Source organism: Thamnophis sirtalis, unplaced genomic scaffold (assembly GCF_051295495.1).
Source record: "Thamnophis sirtalis isolate CommonGarterSnake01/CBP01778 unplaced genomic scaffold, rThaSir2_p1.2 scaffold_14, whole genome shotgun sequence".
Classification (NCBI taxonomy): domain Eukaryota; kingdom Metazoa; phylum Chordata; class Lepidosauria; order Squamata; family Natricidae; genus Thamnophis; species Thamnophis sirtalis.
The window spans coordinates 26,601,491-26,625,918 of record NW_028261394.1 but is presented as its reverse complement, the minus strand read 5'-3'; the positions used below and the strand labels follow the sequence as shown (position 1 = coordinate 26,625,918).

General features: G+C 45.2%; 1 protein-coding gene and 1 long non-coding RNA gene across 4 annotated transcripts in view; one reads left to right on the top strand and one right to left on the bottom strand.

The window, feature by feature from the left end:
• Positions 1-7,568, bottom strand: part of LOC148042747 (uncharacterized) — a 14,696-nt gene extending 7,128 nt beyond the window's left edge. The window contains exon 1 of the long non-coding RNA XR_015698442.1: positions 7,266-7,568. This is a non-coding gene — a long non-coding RNA (uncharacterized LOC148042747). The remainder of the gene's footprint in view (positions 1-7,265) is intronic.
• The window catches only part of DOK4 (docking protein 4), a 70,354-nt gene that overhangs the window by 18,513 nt on the left and 27,413 nt on the right, over positions 1-24,428 (top strand). For all 3 annotated transcript variants that reach the window (XM_087728585.1, XM_087728583.1, XM_087728584.1), the window contains exon 2: positions 92-395. In XM_087728585.1, the coding sequence (XP_087584711.1) occupies positions 330-395 (66 nt within the window). In that variant the 5' untranslated portion in view covers positions 92-329. The remainder of the gene's footprint in view (positions 1-91; positions 396-24,428) is intronic.

The window sequence follows — 24,428 nt, the reverse complement described above, 5'->3', positions numbered from 1 at the left end:
AAGAGAGGGGAGGGGTGGAGGGTGGGGGGGCCCAGACGAACACGAGAAAGATGTCACCCTCTCTAATTTATCTGTCATTTTTATTTTTCAGCGCCCAGGCAGAAAAAGCCGCTTCCCGCTCCGACTAGAACAATGCTGGAGGGCAGACGAGGTGCCGTGCCAGCCCAAGTCTGAGAACAGGTGAAAAACGGCGGAGCGGAGGGCAGGGCGAGGTTGGCGCTGCCCTAGAAGCTGCCCTAGAGGAAGCCGGCTCTGGGGGGGGGGAGGTGGGGGCAGAAAGAAAGAGGCGTGGAAGAGCCGAAGCCCTTGGCAGTGCTGGCGGCTGAGCCATGGCTACCAATTTCAGTGACATCGTCAAGCAAGGGTACGTGAAGATGAAGAGCAGGAAACTTGGGGTAAGTGGCAGCTGGCATGGCACTCTCTCTCTCTCTCCCTGTGGGCAGGTCTGAGGGGCAGATCGGGGGACTCGGGTGAGATGCTAGCAGGGGCGAAGGGCAAGGGGATGGGGGGAGGGAGAGCCACTGCTTTTGTGCAGAAAAATTTGCATGGGGAAGGGGGGGAGCAGCTCTTGATTCTAGGCAGACCCTCGTTTCCTCCCCCCCCCCCCAGTCTGCCAGAGGTGGGGGTGGCTGGAATTGTGGGGTCCCTTCTGGCATTGCTGCATAAAGGCTGAGCATCTCTCCAGGCAAACCTCTGTTTCTATGGGGGAAAGATGCCGACTGCTGATTGGTACAGCTCCTTTTTTTTTTAATAACGCTTTTTAATGGAGGATCCCTCTGTGTGTGGTTGTCTGTGTGTGTGTGTGTCTGTGTCTGTGTGTGTGTGTGTGTGTCTGTTTGTTGCCTAGCCTGAATAAATCCACTGAGGCTGTAGGGATGGTTTTGAATGGCCTGGCATAGCATTTCTTTTCCTCGGGGTGCCCCCCCCCCCAAAAGAAAAGCTTGACCAGAACATTGGATGCAAGTATAGGCAAATCTTTTTGATTGTGTGACTCGGAGGAAATTTGGTCGCAAGCTAATTATTTCATTTTATTATCTATGGCATCGGCTGCAGGAGGAGGGGTTTTCCCCCCCCCCTTGCCCTCAGATATTTTTGATAAAAGAGATGCCTTTGGGGTTTCCGCTTCTAAACTGCTTTCCTGGGCTTTTGAAATCGGCAGAGCAAGATTTGTTGTGAAATGCAAAAGATTTGACTAGAAGCAGGGATGCTGTGGAGAGAGGTAGAATCCAGAGGGCTGCATTCCTTCAGAAAGGGGTCAGGTGGCACCTTTGGCAAGTAGAAAATGTTCTTAGAAAGGGAGCAGCATTCTGGAGCTACAGATGTTGCCTTTCCATAAAAACATTGAATCAGAAAAGGTTTTCCTTCTGGTTTGTTGCCACCACCGCTGTCCTCTTACTGTGGCTGCCTCTGGGCAAATCCTTCAGGATGCCAGCCCAAAGCCCAGCAGGATTCCTTCCCCATCTGGGTTCTTGCTGAAGGACTCTGGATCTGGACTTGGGAGCCTCTTAGCTGCTCCTAGCATACAGCAACATCTTTACTGGATGCCAACACCTCCCTTTCTCATTCTTAACTGAGTGTTTATTTTCTCCACCATGAAAAAACGCAGCCCACGTTTTCCCTTTGCAATAAATATTTTAATTCTGCCTTCAATCTGTCCCCAGTATCCAATATTGTTAGAGGTTGCAAAACGACAACAGAACCAAGAAACCATCTTTGTATAAAGGATGCAGAAAACCTGGGGGTGCAGATGTGTTGGGCAACAATGGTTGGGTCAAGTAGCATGATGGAAGATTCTGTTTCTCTGTGGGTGCTTTCTAAAGGATCCTTGAGCACTGACTCTCCATCCTGCAGGATTCCCATCCGTTATATTCGTGATCCTTAGCAGGTCAGCTTTCTTCCACCTGATCCCTTACAATGCTTAGGATTGTGGCTGAGAGAAGTTCCAGTTGGCATGGTCAAAGGAATGCTGGGAAACGTAGTCCCAAGCAGTTGGAGGGACCCACTTTGGAGAAAGTTGACTTAGGTTTCTGGTTCTGATGAAGGGATCCAGTTTTGGCCAGACTGTTGAGAAGGAAGGGCGTTTTGGAACTGTTTTGTTGATTGGTCCTTTGAATGGCCACAGCAAGCCCAGCTTCTGCCTTTCTCTTCCCACCTTACTTCTCTGCTTAAAGACGGATTTGTATTAAGAGAATATAAATTAAATACATTGGGATTTGTACCCAGAGGCATTTTGAAGTATGTGATGGAGGCATATTATTTTGACTGCTTAAAAAAATATCTTTCCCAGTTACAGGGAAGTAAGATTGGGGGTTGTTGGTGGATCATCATCTTTGGATAGCAAGACGGGCAAACATCTTGAAAGGCCCAGGTGACAGTCTCTGTTGCTCTCCTGGTTGTACCTCTTTTGTGGATGGTTGAAAGCCATTGAGATCTGTTCTTCAGGGAGATATCAAAGTGCTCAGGGTCTCTTTGATAGGAAGGCAGGAAGGTTGCCATCATCTCAAGGTAGTTGAAGGTTGCCATCATCTCAAGGTAGTTGAAGGTTGCCATCATCTCAAGGTAGTTGAAGGTTGCCATCATCTCAAGGTAGTTGAAGGTTGCCATCATCTCAAGGTAGTTGAAGGTTGCCATCATCTCAAGGTAGTTGATGGTTGCCATCATCTCAAGGGAGATTGCAACCAAAGCTGCTTCCACCAAAGACTGCCCGTTGGACAAAACATTTCCTGCACGTAGGCCATATCTCTCAAGATACTGAGCTCTTGGTGTTTCACCAGAACCACTATGGAATAGTCAGTGGTTCCACAACTGTTTGGGGTCAATTGATACAGTTGGGATTCTGAGAGTATCCTAGGAGCACTCTCACAAAATGGCTGTTACGGTGAGTGTGGCCAAACCCCAAACCTCCCATTTCCCAGAAGATAACCAAAGTGCTGGGCTGCAGTCACTCATATTTTTACTGTTTAAGAATGCCTCCAAGGTCTGTGAAGGCTTAGAGACAAGGCAGATAGTCACGAGGCTTGGCTTAGGAGGATGGTAGCTTCCTGCTCATTTTAATTAAAAGAATTGAAACAATAAAAAGGGGGCATGCATGAGCCTACCGTCCCTGTCTTACTGTCCCCGTTGATATGGACTCATTTTATCTGTTTGTGGCCATGTTATCCTTACTTATATCCATCTGTTTGTACCAATCTCATGCGAAAGTGTCCATGTCTGTACTAAAACCTGCTACCTTGTACATGTTCTAGTGTAGTCTTTATTGTCATTGTACAAAATAAATACAACGGAATTGGTTTCTTATTTATTTTGTACAATGGCAATAAAGACTATACTAGAACATGTACAAGGTAATAGATATTAGTATGGACAAATTATGTTGACAAATAAACAAAATAAATAAAGTAAATAAAATAAAATAAATCAAATCAAATCACATAAGCTAGGGAGCTTAGTGGGTATCAAGGACCATGCCAATAATCTCCAGGGATCCTGGTGAGGACCAGACAATTGTACCCTTGTTACCCATAATAGCAATCAGTGATTGCTTCTGTGCATATCAGGATGTGATCTTAAATTTTGTGTCAGACGCCAGGGAAATCAAGAGATCCAGGCTGTTCCAAACGATATAAGATTTATTGCAACTTTAAGGTCTGTACAAGAATCTGATTTCCTAATGCCCCAAGCAGTGGGAGATCAGAGTCAATGGAATTCAAGGTGGGTGGACTTAGATCTCTTGTGGGTGTGAAGGGACACGAGGTTGATGACGTGTTTGACCCCTCCCTCGGGCTCAGCTGGTCATTTCCTACAGTTTGTCTCCTATTGTGGGAAGATGGACAGATTTATCTCTTTCACTTACTGCAAAATTTCAAACACAAAATTGTTGCTTTTCTTCAGTGGTTCATTGGTTCTTTCTTTCATTCATTCATTCATTCATTCATTCATTCATTCATTCATTCATTTATTCAGTAAATTTATATGGCTGCCCAACTCACACACAATGCCATCAAATTGGGATGTTTGAGCAGAAATTTGAGTGGATGTTGTAGGCACCAACACCCTTGCTTTTGTGAACAATTTTTTGTTGTTGTTGTGAGGGTGGTTAAATGCCTTTTTGTATATAATGGCCTCAAACATCTGTATTGTGGGGAATCACTTTCATCTAAAGCATAGTTTTTGATAGATTTATCCTTGAAAAATGCAGATATGTGCCGTAAATGAAAGTTTCTTTAATATGTCTCCCATTAGGTGCAAATATATGTATTTATTTAGGCTCATAGGCCACTTCCATCATGGATGATTCTAAGCGGCATACAGTAAACCAGAACAATTAAATTAAATTAAAAATGGTCTTATCTTAAACAATAACTGTCTTGCAGGCTACCCCAATGAGAAATATCAGTTTTTTTAAAAATCACAAGATGCCACCACCCTCTAAACTTCTGAAGGTTTTCTCACAGTCAAATCTTAGCAGCTTTTCTTTTTTTTCTTTTTTCTTTTATTTTTAAACAAACAAGAACAAACAAAGACGTAAAACACACACATCCTTCTTCCGTTTCATATAGGGTGTCATTTGGTTACAAGATTTTGTGGGTCCTTTCCATGGTCACCGCTTGCAATTATATATCGAGTCACAAATTGTTCATTTGGTAAACATAGACACATTAATGTTATGTGTCAATTTTTCAACTATAATTATTATTCCTTAATTTTAAACAAGGTATTCTAAATATTGAATCCATACATACAACATCATTTTGTATCAATAATTCAACTCCAATTATTACTCCTACATTTTAAACAGAATATTCTATATATTAAAATCATACAACCAATTACATCGTTCTAATCTGTTTAACAATGCTAAACCCTCCTTAGCAGCTTTTCTGAGTGTCAAACACGATGGGTACTAATCTAAAGGAAAACAGTGGAAATAGACCTCCCTTGCTTAAAATTGGGATCCAAAGAGTAAATTCCATGCTAGATTTTACCAAATGGTTAAAACCTCCTTAGAGAAGTTGGTCCTGAAGATAACTAAGTTCGGGGCCATATAGGGTTTTAAAGAGGACAATCCGCTCCACTCCTTGAACTGTACTTAGAAGTCAACTAGGAATGGGCCTTATAGACAGGACAGTCATTTAAATTTGCTGAATGAATGAATGAATATGAATGGAAACTAATCAAGAGAAAAGCAACCTGGAATTGAGGAGAAACTTCCTAACAGAGAGGACAATCAACCAGTGGAACAGCGTGCCATAAAAAATCATGGGTGTGCCATCACTGGAAGTTTTTAAGAGATTGGGCAGTCACTTGTCTGAGATGGTATAGGTTCTCCTGCTTGAACAGGGGGGCTGGACTAGAAGGCCTCCAAGGTCCCTTCCAGCTCTATTCTATTCTAAACCCAGCCTTTGTAAACCATAGTTGCTATCTTAGCACAGGGTGTGAAACCAAGCATTTGTGACTTATCTAGAAATTATGCTTAAAATTGTCTCGCCTACAAAGCACGAAGTGACTATGAATGAATTTACTAAAGGATCAAAAAGAAGAGAACACAAAATACTGTGTAATTGTATAGGGTCTCCTACTTGAGAAGAGGGTTGGATTAAAAGACCCCAAGGCCCCTTCAGCTCTATTCTGATTGATTGATTGATTGATTGACTGAGCAAACTAAAAGGCCCTTTTAACTACTCAAACCAATAAATTCATGACCAGCTGTAGCTTCTTCTTTTGAAGGATCAGAAGAAGCCCGATGGCTGCTAATAATATTTTGGTTAGTCAAAAAAGGTGCTACCAAACTCCTGGTTTTTCCCCAATGTCTTCTACTGATGTTTGGTTCCACCACAGTTGAAGACATTGAAGAGATGTTGAGTCAACAATTCCAAGAGAATTTAATGGAAAAGACAGAAAAGGCAGCAGAAGTACATTAAATTACATACGGTAGAACCAGAGGGCTGGAAGCAGTTCTAGAGGTCTTCTAGTCCTCTGAAGGCAGGAGAGGTTATACTATGCCGGACAAATAATTGTCCAATATTTTCTCTGGTCATGGAGGAGAAACTTCTACAGGTAATCCTTGACTTATGTCCTCAATGGAGCCCAAACATTCTGTTATTGAGACAATTGTTAAGTGAGTTTGCTCCATTTTATGACATTTCTTGCCATAGTTGTTCATTGAACCCCTGCAGTTGATAAGTTAGCACCATGGTTGTTAAGTGAATGTGGCTTCTCCATTGATTTTGGTTATCAAAAAGTGATCACATGAGCTTGGGGCACAACACAGCAACAGTCGTAAGTATGATTCAGTTGCCCAGCATCTGAATTTTGATCACATGATCCTGGGGCTGCTATAAAGATAATAAGTGTGAAAATAAGTCACTTCAGTGCCACTGTGACTTTGAACAGTCACTAAATGAACTGCTGTAAGTGGAGGATTACCTGTACTTTCTCACTCTGGCAGGTTATAGATATTTTGCTGCGTATCCTTTATTTACCTGGTTAACCTGGGTTGAGAACTAATGTGTGAACTATGCTATTACCATCATCAAGGACCAAGGAAGGGCAAAATGCAGCCTGGGAACAAAGCAATACTGAAAAGAGAGAAGGAATGGACCCTCCTTTATTGCTCAAGTCACAAGAAATCTTTTTCATCAGCCAGAGTTTCTCAACCTTGAGAACTTTGTGGGCTTCAACTCCCCAAATTCTCCAGCCAGCAGAGCGAGGGGCTTCTGGGAATTGAAGTCCACACATCTTAAAAGTTCTCAAGGTTGAGAAACGCTGCCATAAGCCATTGTCAAAGTAAAGCCATATGCCTTAATAGCAACAGCACTTAGACTTATATACTGCTTAACAGCCCTCTCTAAGCAGTTTACAAAGTCAGCCTCTTGCCCCCAACAATCTGGGTCCTCATTTTACCGACTTTGGAAGGATGGAAGGCTGAGTCAATCTTGATCCAGTAAAAATCAAACTCCTAGCAGTGGACAGAGTTAGCCTGCAATACTGCATTCTAACCATTGCAGATGATGGAGGGAGGGACGGCAGGCAGGCAGGCAGGCAGGCAGGCAGGCAGGCAGGCAGGCAGGCAGGCAGGCAGGAAGGAAGGAAGGAAGGAAGGAAGGAAGGAAGGAAGGAAGGAAGGAAGGAAGGAAGGAAGGGCAATAGAAATAGAAATAACACTTAAACTTCTATACCGCTTCACAGTGCTTTTGCAGCCCTCTCTAAGCTGTTTACAGAGTCAGCTTCTTGCCCCCAACAATCTGGGTCCTCATTTTACCCACCTTGGAAGGACGGAAGGCTGAGTCCATCTTGAACTAGTCAGAATTGAACTCCTGGAGTGAGCAGCGAGTTAGCCCTGCAGTGCTGCATTCTAACAACGGTGCCACCACAGCTCTTCCGTGGCCTTCTTGCTGAGGCCAGAAACTGCTTATATTCTGCAGTTGATCAGTTGATCAGACAGCAGTCTGGCTGGAAGCAGTGAGTCCCACATGAACTCGGCAACAATTTCTCCCATTGTTAGAGTGTGTTGCTGTGATTGCAAAAATTGCCACCAGCTGCTTTTGCAGTCTGGTAGCTCCCGTGTTCCTGTGTTTCTGCTTGTGGCCATGGACTGGAAGACAATCGATGGAAAAGAGATTGTCTTACATCCGGTGTGTGAATATGGGGTAGGATGAAAATACTATGCAAACTGGCCTTGAACCAGCTTAAAGATTCCTTTTTCAAAAATTTCTGCTATATGTATCATTGTCAGGCGCAAAAAAAATCTGAAACACGTATTAAGTTCTATCAGACTAATTTATTACTCCTGACTATACACAAGAATCTAATCAACCAACGGGCCACACTAAATTAGCACTAGATATGAGTTAATGGAATTCAAGAGGAACTGGACTTCAAGCATTTGTGAATGCGTAACGATTCTAGGAAGGGAAGCGGTGGCTCAGTGGATAAGACGCTGAGCTTGTCGATTAGAAAGGTCGGCAGTTCGGCAGTTCGAATCCCTAGTGCCACGTGACCTCCTGTTACTTGTCCCAGCTTCTGCCAACCTAGCAGTTCAAAAGCACTTAAAAAATGCAAGTAGGAAAACACAAACCACTTTTGGTGGGAAGGGAACAGCGTTCCGTGCACCTTCAGCATTTAGTTATGCTGGCCACAAGACCACGGAGACGTCTTCGGACAGCGCTGGCTCTTCGCCTTCGAAACGGAGATGGGCACCGCCCCCTAGGGTTGGGAACAACTAGCACATATGTGCGAGGGGAACCTTTACTTTAATGATTCTAGGCTGATTTCTCTCTTGACTTCGCGTGCAGCTCTGCCTATTCTTTCCCTACATTGATTCCCCTAAGCCTCTCCCCAACCCATACCTTATCAAATTCAGGACATTGCTTCCATTATTCTGAATTGAGCCTGTAATTTGAGCAGCTGGATGAGATTTTCAGGACCAGACTACTCCCTTCAAAAAAAAAAAAAAAAAAAAAAGCCACGTTTTCTCTCTCTATAGCAGTGGTTCCCAAACTTGGCAACTTTAAGACTTGTGGACTTCAACTCCCAGAATTCTCCAGCCAGCTCTGCTGGAGTTGAAGTCCACAAGTCTTAAAGTTGCCAAGTTTGGGAACCACTGCTCTATAGGTGCATAATTTTCTTCTAATACTTTAATGCAACTAACTTATAATTCAAGGTGCTACTTATCACCTATAAAGCCCTTCATGGTAGCGGGCCTGGGTACTTGAGAGACCGCCTCCTGCCAATTACCTCCACCAGACCGATTCGATCGCATCGATTAGGCCTCCTCCGAATCCCATCTTCTAGCCAGTGCAAACTGGCTACTACCCGGAGGAGGGCCTTCTCAGTGGCTGCTCCGTCCCTTTGGAACGAACTCCCCGTGGAGATTCGGACCCTCACCACCCTCCAATCCTTCCGCGCTGCTGTAAAGATCTGGCTGTCCCGGCTGGCCTGGGGTTAAGATTGTAGCCCCACTCGAATGGTGTGATTGTTGTGTTTTTTCTCTTTTAATATGCTGTATTGTTTATTGTTTGTTGTTTCCCCCTCCCTTTTGAATTGTGAGCCGCCCTGAGTCCCCTTAGGGAAAAGGGCGGCATACAAATAAAGGCAAAAGTAAAAAAGTAAAGTAAAAAGTCAATAAAACTGCTCAGAGCAACTGCAGTTCTGCAGTTCGGCTGTTCAAATCTCACCGGCTCAGGATTGACTCAGCCTTCCATCCTTCCGAGGTGGGTAAAATGAGGACCCGGATTGTTGTTGGGGGCAATATGCTGACTCTGTAAACTGCTTAGAGAGGGCTGAAAGCCCTATGAAGCGGTATATAAGTCTAACTGCTATTGCTACTGCTAAAACTGACCAGTAGGAGAAATTTATGGCAAAGGAGAGGAACAGCATCTTCAGAGAGGAAGTAGGGAAGTCACTGACACAAGATATGGATAGTCTATGATTTAGGACCGTAACTGAGAATGTAAGTTAAGACAGCCATAAAGCAGGTCATCACATGACCGATCGGATTTTACAATCTTGTTTTTGGTTTTTTGGTTTTTTGCGGTGGTTGTTAAGTGAACCCATTGGTTGCTCTGAGCAGTTTTTGTTGAAAACAAAGTAACGGCAAAAATGTAAATTGTAGTCATGTGACTGCAGGACACTGCAAATAACTGTGAATGCGAGCCGGTTGCAGTCATGTGACTGCGGGCACGGTCATAAGTACCTTTTTGGGGGATCCATAGTAATCCAGTTGCAATGGATGGCTGTGAAAATTGGACAAAAGGAAAGGCTGAGCGCCAAAGAATGGAGGCCTTTGAACTCTGGTGCTGGAGAAGACTCCTGCATTGAGTCCCTTGGACTGCAAGGCCATCCAACCGGTCAGCCCTAGAGGAGATCAACCCTGACTGCTCTTTAGAAAGCCAGATCCTGAAGAGGAAACTCAAGAACTTTGGCCACCTAATGAGAAGGAAGGACTCCGTGGAGAAGAGCCTCATGCTGGGAAAGATGGAGGGCAAAAGAAGAAGGGGACGACAGAGAAGGAGGTGGCTGGCTGGAATCACGGAAGCAGTTGGCATGAGCTTAAATGGACTCCAGAGGATGGTAGAGGACAGGAAGGCCTGGAGGAACGTTGTCCATGAGGTCGCGATGGGTCGGACATGACTTCGTAACTAACAACAGCAGCAGCAGCAGCAGCAACAACAACAACAACAACAACAACATAACTTTGGACAATCACTAAGCCACCAGTCATAAGGACTACCGTACAGTTATGGCTACTAGCTAAGATGGTTTTAAGGGGAGATCAGACACAATCTTGGAGCCAAAAATTGATGCTTTTGCTAATCATAAAAGCAACGTGCTGTGCACCATGTAGGCGACAAACACAGTTCTGGGGAGCAAGAGTGGGCCGTGTGTGTGTGTGTGTGTGTGTGTGTCCTTGTCCGCACAGTTGTTTGGTGTGGGAAATAGGACATGAGACAGTGGTTGTGGAGATTAGCTTGGTGCTTCTGGTTTCTGGTGGTGGCAGAGATAATTGGTGACTCTAGAGAGACTTTGCTTTGGATAGACATCCCCGGGGCCCACGTGGATTAAACCGATTGGCCCAAGTCAGTTGTTCCACCTGCTGCCCAATCTGCATCCAGGAAACAAGTTTCCATTGCAGCCTTGCTCATCTTTTCTCTCTGGGGAGATCCACTCAAGCATAGACTGGGGCACTCTTGTCAAAGCACGCTGATCCTGTATGGCTCTGGCTTTAAATTACATTAAAAGAGTTGGAAAGGACCTTCTAGGTCATCTAGTCCAACCCCTCACCCAAGCAGAAAACCCTACACCATTTCTGACAGATGGCAGTCCAGTCTCTTCTTGAAAGCTTCCAGTGATGAAGCTCCCACAACTTCTGAAGGCAACTTCTTTTCCATGGGTGGATGGTTCTCACTGTCGGAAAATTTCTCCTTATTTCCAGGTTGAATCTCTCCTTGGTTAGTTCTATCCATTATTCCTTGTCTGGCCTTCAGGTGCCTTGGAGAATAGCTTGACCCCCTCCTCTTTGGGGCAGCCCCTCAGATATTAAAAGATTGCTATCATGTCTCCCCTGGCCCTTCTCTCCACTAGACTAGCCGTGCCCAGTTCCTGCAACTGTTCATCGTATGTTTTTGTCTCCGGTCTCCTATATCATTTTACATTAACAGATTAACAGAGTTGGAAGGAATCTTGTAGGTCATCTTGTCCAAACCCCACCAAAGCAGGAAACCCTACCCCATTTCTGAGAGAGGGCAGTCCAGTCTCTTCTTGAAAGCCTCCAGTGATGAAGCTCCCACAACCTCTGAAGGCAACTTCTGTTCCATTGGTGGATTGTTCTCACTGTCAGAAATTCCTCCTTATTCCCAGGTTGAATCTCTCCTTGTTTGGTTTCCATCCATTATTCCTTGTCTGGCCTTCAGGTGCTTTGGAAAATAGCTTGACCCCCTCCTCTTTGGGGAAGCCCCTCAAAAATTGGAAGACTTCTATCCTGTCTCCCCTGGTCCTTCTCTTCACTGGACTAGCCAGGCCTGGTTCCTGCAACCGTTCATCATAGATTTTAGCCTCCTAATCATCTTTGTTGCCCTTCTCTGCACTCTTTCTAGAGTCTCAACCTCTTTTTCATAGTATGATGACAAAACTGGATGCAGGATGGAGGTGTGGTGTTACTAAGGCTTTGTAGAGGGGTATTAATACCTCCCTTGATCTTGATTGGATCCCTCTGTTAATGCAACTTCTGCTCCATTAGCCTTTAGGCCCCCCAGGGGTCCTTCTCCACATCCAGGGCACTGCTCCAGTTTCTGGAGGCTCAACTTTCCAGCACCAGAGTCAGGAAGGAAGGCCCCTCTGTCTTCCTTGCAACGCTTCCTCTTACGTGGGTTTTGTTGCTTTCCAACATGGAAAAAGGAAAGCGTGTGCATGGCTCCGCTCCGCGTGCTTATTTTTCCGAAGGTTTGGCCAGACTGGCCTCCAACTCTCGGATTCCCAGCCAGCTGCATCAGGGGTTACACTGAACAATGCTGCCCTAGGAAATGACTTGCTGATGCTTTTAAAGCAAAGGATGCAAAATTTATGGGAGGCCACCCTTGGCAACGTTCCTAAAACTCTATTTGCAATGTTACAAATAATAAGGAGGGAGAACGTTTTAACCACAGGGGGAATGCCAGCACAGTTTCGAAGAAGCTTTGTCCTTTCCGAATGGTTTTCGAAGAATGTGCAATTTCCAAAGCCCAGCAAACGTGTTTTGGGTTTAAGCATGTCAGCAAAAACCACCGGATGAAAATATCGGAATATTTGCTACTGTCTGCCTTCTATAGAGCAGAGAGGATCAATGTGAAGTGTTTGGCATTTTGCTGATTATTTCTTTTTGGGGAGAAGGACAGGTTTAGAGCGTTTCAAGGCTTAAATGGATCAAGGCAGGGAAAGTGCACCTTCCCTTGAATATGTTTCTCTCAGATATCATGAGCTAGATAGCTAGAAAGAGTGCAGAGAAGAGCAACCGGGATGATTAGGGGACTGGAGGCTAAAGCATATGATGAACAGTTGCAGGAACTGGGCATGGCTAGTCCAGTGAAGAGAAGAACCAGGGGAGACAGGATAGCAGCCTTCCAATAGTTGAGGGGCTGCCACAGAGAGGAAGGGGTCAGGCTATTCTCCAAAGCCCCAGAAGGGAATAAGGAATAATGGAATAAGGAACAAGGAATAATGGATGGAAACTGATCAAGGAGAGATTCAACCTGGAAATAAGGAGGAATTTTCTGATAGTGAGAACAAGCAACCGATGGAACAAAAGTTGCCTTCGGAAGTTGTGGGAACTTCATCACTGGAAGCTTTCAAGAAGAGACTGGACTGCCATCTGTCAGAAATGGTGTAGGGTCTCCTGCTTGGGCGGCAGGTTGGACTAGATCAGCGAATGCTGGCTGGGGGATTCTGGGAGTTGAAGTCCGGACATCTTCAAGTTGCCAAGGTTGAGAAACACTGGACTAGATGACCTACAAGATCCCTTCCAACTCTGTTAATCTGCTTCGTCTTCAGGAAAATCCCAGTGGATTCAGGCTGACTCTTAGGATTTCCTTAAATCTGACTTCATGAGGAATTTGAATTTGGAGATTGCATGGTTGTACAGGTAGTCCTCAACTTACAACCATTCATTCATTTAGTGACAATTTGAAGTTAGAACATCACTGAAAAAAGTGACCTATGACTGTTTTTCACACTTGCGGCCATTGCCGTATCCCTTGTGTTCATGTGATCAAAATTCAGAAGCTTGGCAACTGGCACGTACTTATGACGGTTGCAGTGTCCCAGGATGATGTGATCCCTTTTGCAACCTTTTGACTAGCAAAGTCAACGGGGAAGACAGAATCACTTAACAACCTAACTTAACCCTTAAAAGTGTTCCTAACTTAACAACTGCAGTGATTCGCTTAACCGTGGCAAGAGAGGTCGTGAAAGTGGGGGGCAACACTCACTTAACAACTCTCTTAACAAATTTTGGGCTCCATTGTGGTCATAAGTCAGATTGGTGGTTTGTAGAAACAAAAAAGAGAAGGACTGAATTCAACACATCATGGGAACCAGAAGTGAGAAATCCTCAGGCTTCATGGAATCTCCAGAACCTTATTTGTGTCCCAAAGGTGCTTTTTTCAAGAGGCAACTGGACATTCCGGTTTTTCTTTGAAGACATTTTGCTTCTCATCCAAGAAGCTTCTTCCACTCTCTTCAAATAAAAACCAGAAAGTCCTGTTGCCTCTTGAAAAAAGCACCTTTGGGACAACCATGACCTAGAGGATGGAGAATCTCAGTAGACATTAAGCAATGCACTTTGGGATGAATCCCCTTCGAATGGTACAGGAGTATAAATGGATTTCCAGAAAAATTGCAGACTGCAGGATCCATTTGGGCTTCAATTTGTGATGCAGGCAGGACAGACTCATCCCCAACAGCCTGCACCTGTCTTCAACAGGGAAGGGACACAGAGCAGAAAAGATCCTGCAGAAAGCACAGCTCCAACTCCTCAATGGAAGAATAAGACAGATTAATTTCCCAGTTGAGGTTTTGAAAGAGAGAGTGGAGCACGTCCTCGGAGAGTTGAAATCACTTCTACCAACAGAAGTCTTGGAAAAGGTCACAGAATTGATAAAGAAGGCGCATCTTTTTTCCAGAGCTAAACAAACTTCTTGGATGAGAAATGAAATGTCCTCAAAGAAAAACAAGGAAGTCCAATTGCCCCTTGAAAAAGCACCTTTGGGAGAACCATGACCTGGAGGACGGAGAATCTCTACGGATGTTTAGCTATACAATTTGGGATGAAGACCCTTGGAATGGGGTGGGAGTAGGGATGGATTTCCAGAGGGAAAAAAATTGCAGACTACAGGAAGCAGGAGCGCCACTCATGTGACCCTGAGGACACAGATAAACCTCCAAGGGCCTCAACGTTCCTCTAAAAGCATGCAAATGACCAGCTGTCTCCTTCCATTCCCCACTATCCAATCAGAGCTGAAGAAGCTTCTTGGATGAGAAGTGAAATGTCTTCAAACAAAAACCAGAAAGTCCGGTTGCTTCTTGGGAAAAAAAAAGCACCTTTGGGACAACCATGACCTGGAGGACTCAGAATCTCTATAGATCACTTTATCTGTGGTTCCCCTCACCACCATTGAGGTGTGGACAGTGGGATTTTGTCTGGTTTTTTGTGAGCTTAAACGGTAGGAAAAGGAGCAATTTGTCCAGACCAATGCAAGACCATCGTGGTTTAGCACAAAGTGCCAGCCAAGTTGCTAGAAGGCAGGCGGTCCACAGTAGCTGTTTGCATTTTGTAGAGCAGGCAGTGACCTCTGCTGCAGAAATGTTAAATATGATGGTGGTGCACATTTATTAAGGTGTGCCACATGTCCACTGTAACACTGTTTCTCAACCTTGACAACTTTAAGGTGGACTTCAGCTCTCAGAATTCTGCACCCCATCAAGTCTGACGTCAGAACATTACCTGCCCCACTGGCTTAGCAAGCTGCAGTAATTCAAACTAAGCAGTCAATGAGTGAGTTCTATGATAGAGAGGCTACCTTCTTTCCTTCTGGCTTTATACCTTACCGAATTATAGAATTACAGAATTGGACAGGATTTTGGAGGTCTTCTAGTCCAACCTCCCCACCTAAGCAGGAGACACTATACCAGGGGTGTCAAACTCGATTTCATTGAGGGCTGCATCAGGGTTGTGTTTGACCTCAAGGGGCTAGGGTGGGCATGGCCGGCTCAATGTCACTCGTGTCACGGGCTCCTGTGGTGGCCTGAGTGCTCTGCCAATGAAAGCAAGGCTCCCGAACTCCGTTTTCGGCTGCCACGGCCCCCCATAACCCTCTGAGCTCCGTTTTCACAGACAGAGGTTGCAGGAGGCCGTGGCAGCTGAAAATGGAGCTCAGGATCTCTGTTTTTGCTGGCAGAGACACCACAGGTATCTTTTCTGTTTCAAGGGTGGCCCTGCGGACAGATCTAAGCACCTGGTGGGCTGGATGCAGCCCCCGAGCCTTGAGTTTGACACCTCTGCCCTATATCATTTCAGACGAAGGGCTGTCCTGTCTGTTCTTACAGAATGATAAAACAACAGACCTGGAAGGGATCTTGGAGGTCTTCTAGTCTAACCCCCTGCTCAAGCAGGACACCTTATATTATTCTGAACAAATGGCTGCCCATTTTCTTCTTGCGAGCCCCCACTCCCAGAAGTGAACCGTTCCAATGATGAATTGTTCTATTGGGAAATTTCTCCCTGATTCGAGGTTGAATCTTGCTTTGATATGCTTCCACCACCCACTACTTCTCCTCTTGCCCTTAGGTCAGTGGTTAGATTCAAATTCTTTTACTACTGGTTCTGTGGACGTGGCTTGGTGAGCATGGTTTGGTGGGCGTGGCAGGGGAAGGCAAAATCTCCATTCCCTCCCAATCAGCTGGGACTCGGGAGGCAGAGAATAGATGAGGGCGGGGCAGCCAGAGGTGGCATTGGCCAGTTCTCCAAACTACACAAAATGTCTGCTACTGGTTCGCCAGAACCAGTCAGAACCGGCTGAATACCTCCTCTGGCCAGCAATGTGCTTTAGCTGTTAAAAAGCCACTGCAGTTCTGAGCTGCATCAACGGAGAGATAGTTTCAAGATCATGAGAAGTGATAGTACCATTTTATACCGCATGAGTGAGGATGCAGTTGGAATACTGCATCCAGCATCGGCCACCCTGATCCCCAAAAAAGGATGTTGAGACTCTAGGAAAGGTCCAGAGAAGGGCAATAAAAACAATAAAGAGATCTGCAGGCTAAATCGTCTGATGAACAGTTGAGAGAACTAGATGCTTAATCAATAATAAAATAGATGTTTAGTGCTTCCACCCACTACTACTTGTCTTGCCCTCAGGTCAGTGGTGAGATTCAAATTCTTTTACTACCAGTTCTGTGGACGTGGCTTGATGGGCATGGTGTAGCTTGGTGGGCGTGGCTTGGTGGGCATGGCAGGGGAAGGCTACTGCAAAATCCCCATTCCCTCCACACTCTGGGGCCAGCCAGAGGTGGTATTTGCTGGTTCTCTGAACTACTCAGAACCTGCTGGATTCCACCCCTGGAATCAACCCTACATTAATTCTTCAACTGAATAGGAATGTTCTACAAGCCAACATCCTTTGGGTGTATTAAGGTACAATTGGGAAATTCAACCTGCCACTTATACTAAATTGAAATAAAAGCGCCACAAGAGGCAGAGAATAGATGGGGGCAGGGCCAGCCAGAGGTATTTGCCAGTTCTCCAAAGTACTCAAAATTTCTGCTACCGGTGCTCCAGAACCTGTCAGAACCTGCTGGATTCCACCCCTGCCTCAGGTGCTTTGCAGAAGGTGGAGGGCTCAGTGGACCAGCGAATCAATTGAGGTGGGCTTCGGTGCTCCTACTTAACTGGCTGAAGCTGGCTTCATCCTGTGTGAGATGGGGCTGGTTTAGGATTGCATCGAATCCACTGTGATTGGTTATCTTTGTTAACCGGCCGCTTTTTAGAGTTCCCACAGCACATTAACCTTCCCGCTGACCCAGTTACGTGCCTTGGGGGAACAAGGGCATTTTTTTAAATTCTATTGATTTTAAACAGGAGAGCACAAAGCATAGGATCAACCTTTATTCTGGGTTGAATTGATTTCCTAGGCCAAGTTGGTGCCCTTAGATTTTTATCTGTTTTTCAGCCAACACAGCAGGTTCAGCATTTACTTCTTTTACAGACTTGCATAAAACACCGTTTAAAGCTGACATATATAGAAATTAACAAGATGTGCTAGTGGTAGAGGGTGAGTCATGCGATTGATGGTGCTTTATTCATCTTAGCAATATCTTCATATCTTGATGGCGTGAATTCTGCTTATATTAGGGTGTTGAGGAGAACGGGGCAATTAACATTTCACCTCTGCTATGCTTAATGCAACTCTTACGATATTTAAGAGATTCTGAAAGGCACTTCAGTCTTGTGGAAAGAGTTTGCCCATTATTGCTGTAAAAGAGTGGGCTTGCACAACCGAAATGAAATAGGAAGTCAGTGGCCCTCTTCTCTCTGGTATGGCAGCTTGGCCGAAAATATTGGTGGCCCCTGAGATAGGGGGAGAAAAATGATCAGGGAAGTTTCATTTGTGGCATAGAACTGGTTAACAGGGGGGAAAAAAGCTTGGTTATTCAGTTTTAATTCACATTGAATTCAGGTTCTCAAAAGTATTTTGCAGTTGTCCTGGGGAGGAATGCCACCAATAGATTTGAAAAGTGACTCACTTTCCCCCCCCCCTCCAAATTGCCGGTTGGGAGACCTGAGTGGGTGGGAACTGCATAGTTGTAGAAAACAATGCGTAAACTCATGACGGGTGGGACTTGGGGCAAACCGAGCCACTGTTTTTTTTGTGTGCCACACAACCCTGCCTTGGGGTACAGCAGCAGGCAGGGCTCCCCCTGCTAATTCCCCTGCATCTTCCTCCCCTCCCCCCTCTGCATTTTTTGTATCCCGTTGGAAAAACCACTAGATTTGGGCTCCAAATTCCAAGCTACGTTTTGATGGCACTTTGGGAAGAAATATCCATCTGGTTCAGTTCCATGCCAGGAGAAAGACTGATTGGAAAGAGGGTTTAATAATGAAGCAGAATCATATATGGCTCTGGGTAGCTGACCACATGGAGTTGAGAGGGGTGTGTGTGTGTTATACCTTCTCTGAGCTTTTCACTTGAGCTTCCTGTTCCTGTGCAAGAACATGTATTCTACTGGCTGTTGTAGGGGTTATGTAGGGGTCATAGCTGCCTCTATAGCACTGATGGAGAACCTTTTAGGCACCAAGTGCCCAAACCAGAATGTATGTGCATGTACGTGCGTGTGCACTCCAGAGCACCAGAAACTCAAAGAATAGATGGCTGGTGCATGCATGCCTGTTTTTTGGCCATTTGGGGGGCTGTTTTCAGGCTGTTTTTGGGCTGAAAATGGCTTGAAAACAGCACAGAAAACGGCATGAAAATGGTCTGAGAACGGCCTGGCAAATAGCCCGAAAAGCTTTTGGCGATTTTTGAGCCTTTTTCAGACCATTTTCTGGTGCTCTAGCACCAATGAAGAGCAGCTGGCGACGGTGTGTGTGCCCACAGAGAGGGCTCTTTGTGCCACTTCTGGCACGTGTGCCATACGTTTGCCATCACGACTCTATAGGTTGTCTGAGCTCCCAGATTTGGTTGAAGTTTGCTGGGAGGTGGTGCCACAGAGATGATGCAATGAAAGGGCTTATATTCTGCTTATGTTGGCCAATTCCTACTATGGCTTAATGGCTTTGTCCTGTTTTGGATCTTGAGTGAAGGTATTTGCTTATGAATAGAGCTACCTATCTCTCTATCTCTTAAGTGCTGGCATCTGCCGTGGGCTATTAAGGAAGGTTAGGGCTGCTTTCTGCCTCTTAAGAGCATGCTTCTCCATTTCTCATCCAGGGAAATATAATATTCTGCCTTTTTAATGTTTCTCAAAGTATTTCATTCTTCTAGGAGAGGGGTAGGTGGTAACTTTCTATAGCAGGAAAGAGAAACAGGTTTTTATTTTCAAGTATTGCTTTAGTACACCAAAAAATGGGGGGGGACCTCAAAGGGAAATCAAAGCAAAAACAAATCAAGAAGACTTCATCTTGGGGGAAAAGGCAGTTCCATTTTTAAACACAGCTTTAGAACTATCGACCAGTCTTTCCATGATGGGGATAGGTGGTTCACGAGTAAAGATGGCACACAGATCATCCCTCTAAGATTATAGCATTCCATCCAGGCGGCCTCTCTGATAAAATGAGGTTTTTAAAAATGTGTGCTATGGCCCCTGTACTTTCTCAGATAAAGCAAGGATCCACACATTGTTGGCATATACCATATTTTTCGGAGTATAAGCCGCACCAAGATTTTGAATAGGTAAATTTAAAAAAAAGTTTTTGCACCCTGCAGACCTCCCAAACCCTCTGCGCGCCACATTTTTTGCAAAAAAGAAAGTGGGGGCATGCATAGGCTTCGAGAGGCATGTAGAGTGCTCCTGGGGGGTGGGGGGAGTGGGGAATGAGTGAAAACGGGTCCGTTTTTCCCCCCAAAAAAGGCCTATTTATAATTTTTCCCATACTATAGTCATGGTTTTATACATCTTTATTTTCCATACTAACAATTATTGACATTCGTAAACTTATTTTCCCTCTCATTTCTACCTCTTGTCTCCATCCATTCATAAAATTTGTTCCCTGTCTGATAATATTTTGAATCTTTTTTATCTTTAATTTTTAAGGTTAATCTATCCATTTCGGCATCATCCCAAATTTTCCTAAGTGTTCCAATAACTATGGGGTTGCCACAAAGAAGAGGGAGTCAAGCTATTCTCCAAAGCATCCAAATGCAGGACAAGAACCAGTGGATGGAACCTAATAAAGGAGAGATCCAACCTAGAATTAACTTCCCGACAGTTAGAACAATTAATCAGTGGGACAACTTGCCTTCAGAAGTTGTGGGTCCTCCATCACTGGAGGTTTTTAAGAAAAGACTGGATAACCACCTATTTGAAATGGGATAGGGTCTCCTGCTTGGGCAGGGAATTGGACTAGAAGACCTCCAAGGCCCCTTCCAACTCTGTTATTCTGTTACTCCAATGACAAGGAAGATGGCCCATACTGGTACAACGTCTCTCCATTTTCACCACGACCTTGTAGCAGTTTTCCAACTCCAGCTAAATTAGTCCCCGCTTTGGGGCTCCTGCAAAACGAGGGGACGGGAGGGACCCCTGCTGAAACATGTTGCTGGGCCTTTCATTAAGCCCGAGCAAATTCCTGAGTAGCAAGGGAAGAGAGGCTCCCAAGGGAGTTGAGGGGGAGAGTGGAGCCATCCAGGGCCGCTTACCTAAGGCAAAATCTCTCTCAGGTCCTCCCAGCTCACTCTTTATTCACGCAGGTATGCAATATCCCGAGCTGGGAATGCTCTTTCCCAGACTCTCTGTTTGCTGAACCAGCGCTCTCCGAAACCTGAACCAGCCTCATGGCTCGCTCCTAACGAGAGGGAAGGATGCCTCCTCCATGGTGACGGACCGTGTTTGGAGCTGGATCCCACGGGAAGCATCTTCTGGGAAGTTCCTCTGAGCCGGGCAGCTGGCAGCTGGCCTGGCCTTTGAAGTCCCTGATTGAGGCTTGGCTTGCAGAAGGCCGGTTGAAGGGTGTTTCCTTTTAAGAAGGGGGTTCCTTCAAAGGACCGGAGGTGGCCAGGCCAGGGGATTGGGCTTGCCAGGAACAGTGCTGCATTGCAAGCAGATGTTGGTCTCTTTAGGAACTGGGTCAATGTCTTGGTAAGAACAATGACAGTGGTGGGTTCCTGCAGGTCCGGTCCGGCCATACCGGTAGTAGTAGCCAGGAGCAGCTGATAGCATACCGATACGGTGGCTGGTTTGGCCCACCCGCGTTCTATACCTGTTTTTAAAGCAACCATCCAATTGTGCATGCGTGTGCAGGGTGCAGTGCCTGCGTGAATCCCAACAAGCAGCTGGACGTCACAGGGGTGGTGGATTGTGCATGCATGCGCAGTGAAGGTATACAAACAGGACGCACGGCCCTGTGAGCTGTGTACCAGTATTGATGGTAAGAGCAACCCCCCACTGGCATTGGAGGCTTCCTATTTAATCCAAAGAAAGCTGGAAGGGACTTTGAAGGTCTTCTAGTCCAACCCTCTGCCCAAGCAGTAGACCCTATACCATTTCTAGCAGGTGACTGTCCAATCTCTTCTTAAAATCCTCCAGTGATGGAGCACCCACAACCTCTGGTGGCCAGCTGTTCCACTGGTTAAGTGTCCTCACTGTTAGGAAGTTTCTCTTTAATTCCAGGATGCTTCTCTCCTTGATTAGTCTCCATCCATTGTTTCTTGTCTTTCCGTCTGGTGCTTTGGAAAATAAGTTGACCCCCTCTTCTTTGTGGCAGCCCCTCAAACACTGGAATAGTTCTCCCTAGTCCTTCTTTTCTCTAGACTAGCCAAAACCAAATCCTGCAAGCATTCTTCATACATTTTAGTCTCCAGGCCTTAAATCATCTTAGTTGCTCTTGTCTGCACTTTTTCCCAAAGACTGAAACATCTAATTCTGGGCAACCAACTCTAGTGTTTTACACCAGATTTCCTTTGGCAGATTTTGCAGCAATAGATGTTAACCCCCTCCCAACTGTGTTTCCTTGAAGGTAGTGAGATAAACATTTATTCTGGGTTTTTTTTAATGCTCGTTTCCCAACTTGCTCTTTTCTCAAGCCCCTGTGCCTCTGTTTCTCAACTTTGGCAATTTTCAGCTGTGTGGTTTTCAACTCCAAGAATTCCCCAGCCACCATGTGTGATGACTGGGGAATTGTGGGGATTGAAGGGAGATGGTGAATGGCAAATTGAATTGAAGTGGAATGGCAGTCTTCATTTACAGCAGTGTTCTTCAGCCTCAGCAACCTGAAGATGTGTGGACTTCAGTTCCCAGAATTTTCCCAGCTAGCATGGGAATTCTCGGAACGGAAGGCCACACATCTTCATTGTCATGGTTGAGAAGCATCGGTCTATGCAAATGGAAGCTCAGCTCATGCCCTCAATATTATCCAAAAGGGCCAATGTTAAGAAACGCTGGCACCACAGACCTGTACGAGAAGGGTGCCGAAAAATATAAGGGAATCCTGTGCAGATGTTCTGCACAAAATCACAGACCGATGCAAAAGGAATCAATTGAGAAACTTGCCAGATGTGACAAGACTCAGATCAGAAAGAACCTTGAAAACAGCCTGGTTTAACCTGGGTGGGGAGGGCAGATGTGCTGCTATCAACCTTCAGAATGGAGTTGAAGGATTGATTGAGAATTCCAAAAGTTGAAGTCCACCATGATGGGGACTCACTGTATCCTCTTCAGCACTCTGCAGTGATCCCAAAACCATTGCATGCCCTCCATGACACAAGGATGCACATGGCCGCTTTATATCCGAACATTCTAGAGCAACCAAGGTGATGAGGGGACTGGAGGCTAAAACATACAAAGAACAGTTGCAGGAACTGGGCCTGGCTAGTCTAGGGAAAAGAAGGACCAGGGGAGACAGGATAGCAGTCTTCCAATATTTGAGGGGCTGCCACAGAGAGGAGGGAGTCAAACTATTTTCCAAGGCACCTGAAAGCAGGACAAGAAGCAATGGGTGGAAACTAATGAAGGAGAGAAGCAATTTAGAACTAAGGAGAAATTTCCTGACAGTGAGAACAATTAATCAGTGGAACAACTTGCCTCCAGAAGTTGTGAATGCTCCAACACTGGAAGTTTTAAGAAGATGTTGGATAAACACTTGTCTGAAATTGTATAGGGTTTCCTGCCTAGGCAGGGGGTTGGACTAGAAGACCTCCAATGTCCCTTCCAACTCTGTTATTCTATTCTATGATCTAACGTTGGGATTTAAGTTCCTGATATTTGCATAATGGTATAAAACATGCCGCTCCTTCTCAACACTGCAGATGTTTTTGTGATCACTACCTCTAAATACATCTCACAGAGAGCTATGATTTACAAAATGCTGGTGGATCTTAATATCAATTGCCCCAACTTGGACATTTAGAAAAGAAAGACCCTTGACTCCATGCCTTGAACTGAAAGGTTCTTTTACTAAAGCCAAGCAGTTGTAGCATAAGCAAAGCTGGATCTGAGCATTCCTGCCCAAAGTTGCAATTTTCCCGTTTCCCTGGCCCTCCCCTCCTTCTCCAGTCCATCAGAATGCAATCATATTTGGTTTTTTTTTAATTTATTTTATTTATTTATTGGAATTTGTCAAACAAAAACGAGAACAAGAATAAGAGGAATAAAAATACAGTGACGGGGACTATAGGCATGTTAGTGCACTTGTGCATGCCCCCTCTATTGATCACTTAAGCATAAAGTAAGGTCAACATAAGGTCCACATTTTTATTGTTTTGGGAATAACTTTGAGGTTTGGTGCCTCTCTGGTGTAGTTTCACATTCTTTTCTCAGGTTGTGTGTCCTTGATAGGTTGGTTTATTCCGGATTGACACCTCTGGTTCCTGTCACCCTGTCATTCCCTTCCCCCTTTCTTGCACATTCAAATGCTGCTCAATCTTTACTTTCCCAATTGCTTCCCCCCTCCCTTGTATTTTATGGCAGGATGCCAGCAAAGCACGCTGGCAGGCCTGACATTCTACCCCCCCCTTGAAAAAGACGTTAGTCCCATAGAAAAGGAGACAAAAAAGGACAGTCCGTTGCAGTTCAAAACCCCAAAACCGAAAGTGGCAGGCCTGACAGTGATTCTCTAAGGTGCATTGAAACGATCCGGTTTCTAGCTGGCTATCTAGAGCAGAAATGGTCAAGAGGTGGACCTTCAATCGCAGTTTATGGCTGCCATCTTGATTTCTTTTTCACCACACCTCGTACACACCCCAGCTTTGGAGTCTGAAGGCTTGTTCCCTTAGAAAGAGGCAGTTTCTGCAGAGAAATCTAAGCAAGTAATGCAGGACAATCCGTCAAAAGCCACGTATAATTTATGTATGGAATTAATTGGCTTCATCTGTGGCTCCAGTCTCTAACTCAGGGTGGCTTCCGAATATTAAAGTTCTCAGGTCAGCATTGCTGGAGAATCCCATGACCGTGATTGCTCTGTGGGTGAAGGCATGTGCTTGCAGTAATGCTGACAAGGGCCAGGACATGCTATCAAGCTGGAACTTCAAATAAATGAAATTCAATAAATGAAATGAAATGAAATGAACTTCTCTTCGCTCTAAGTGGCACGGTTTTGGGAGGCAACCATGAATGGAGGGTTCAGTGGACTTCGAATGGCTGGAACGTAGGAGGACACACATCTGCAATCTTGCAGTAGAGCATAAAGTTCCCCATCCTTCCTGCCATTATATTTTTGTGTGTGGAACGGGGTGGCCTTAAGATGGCAC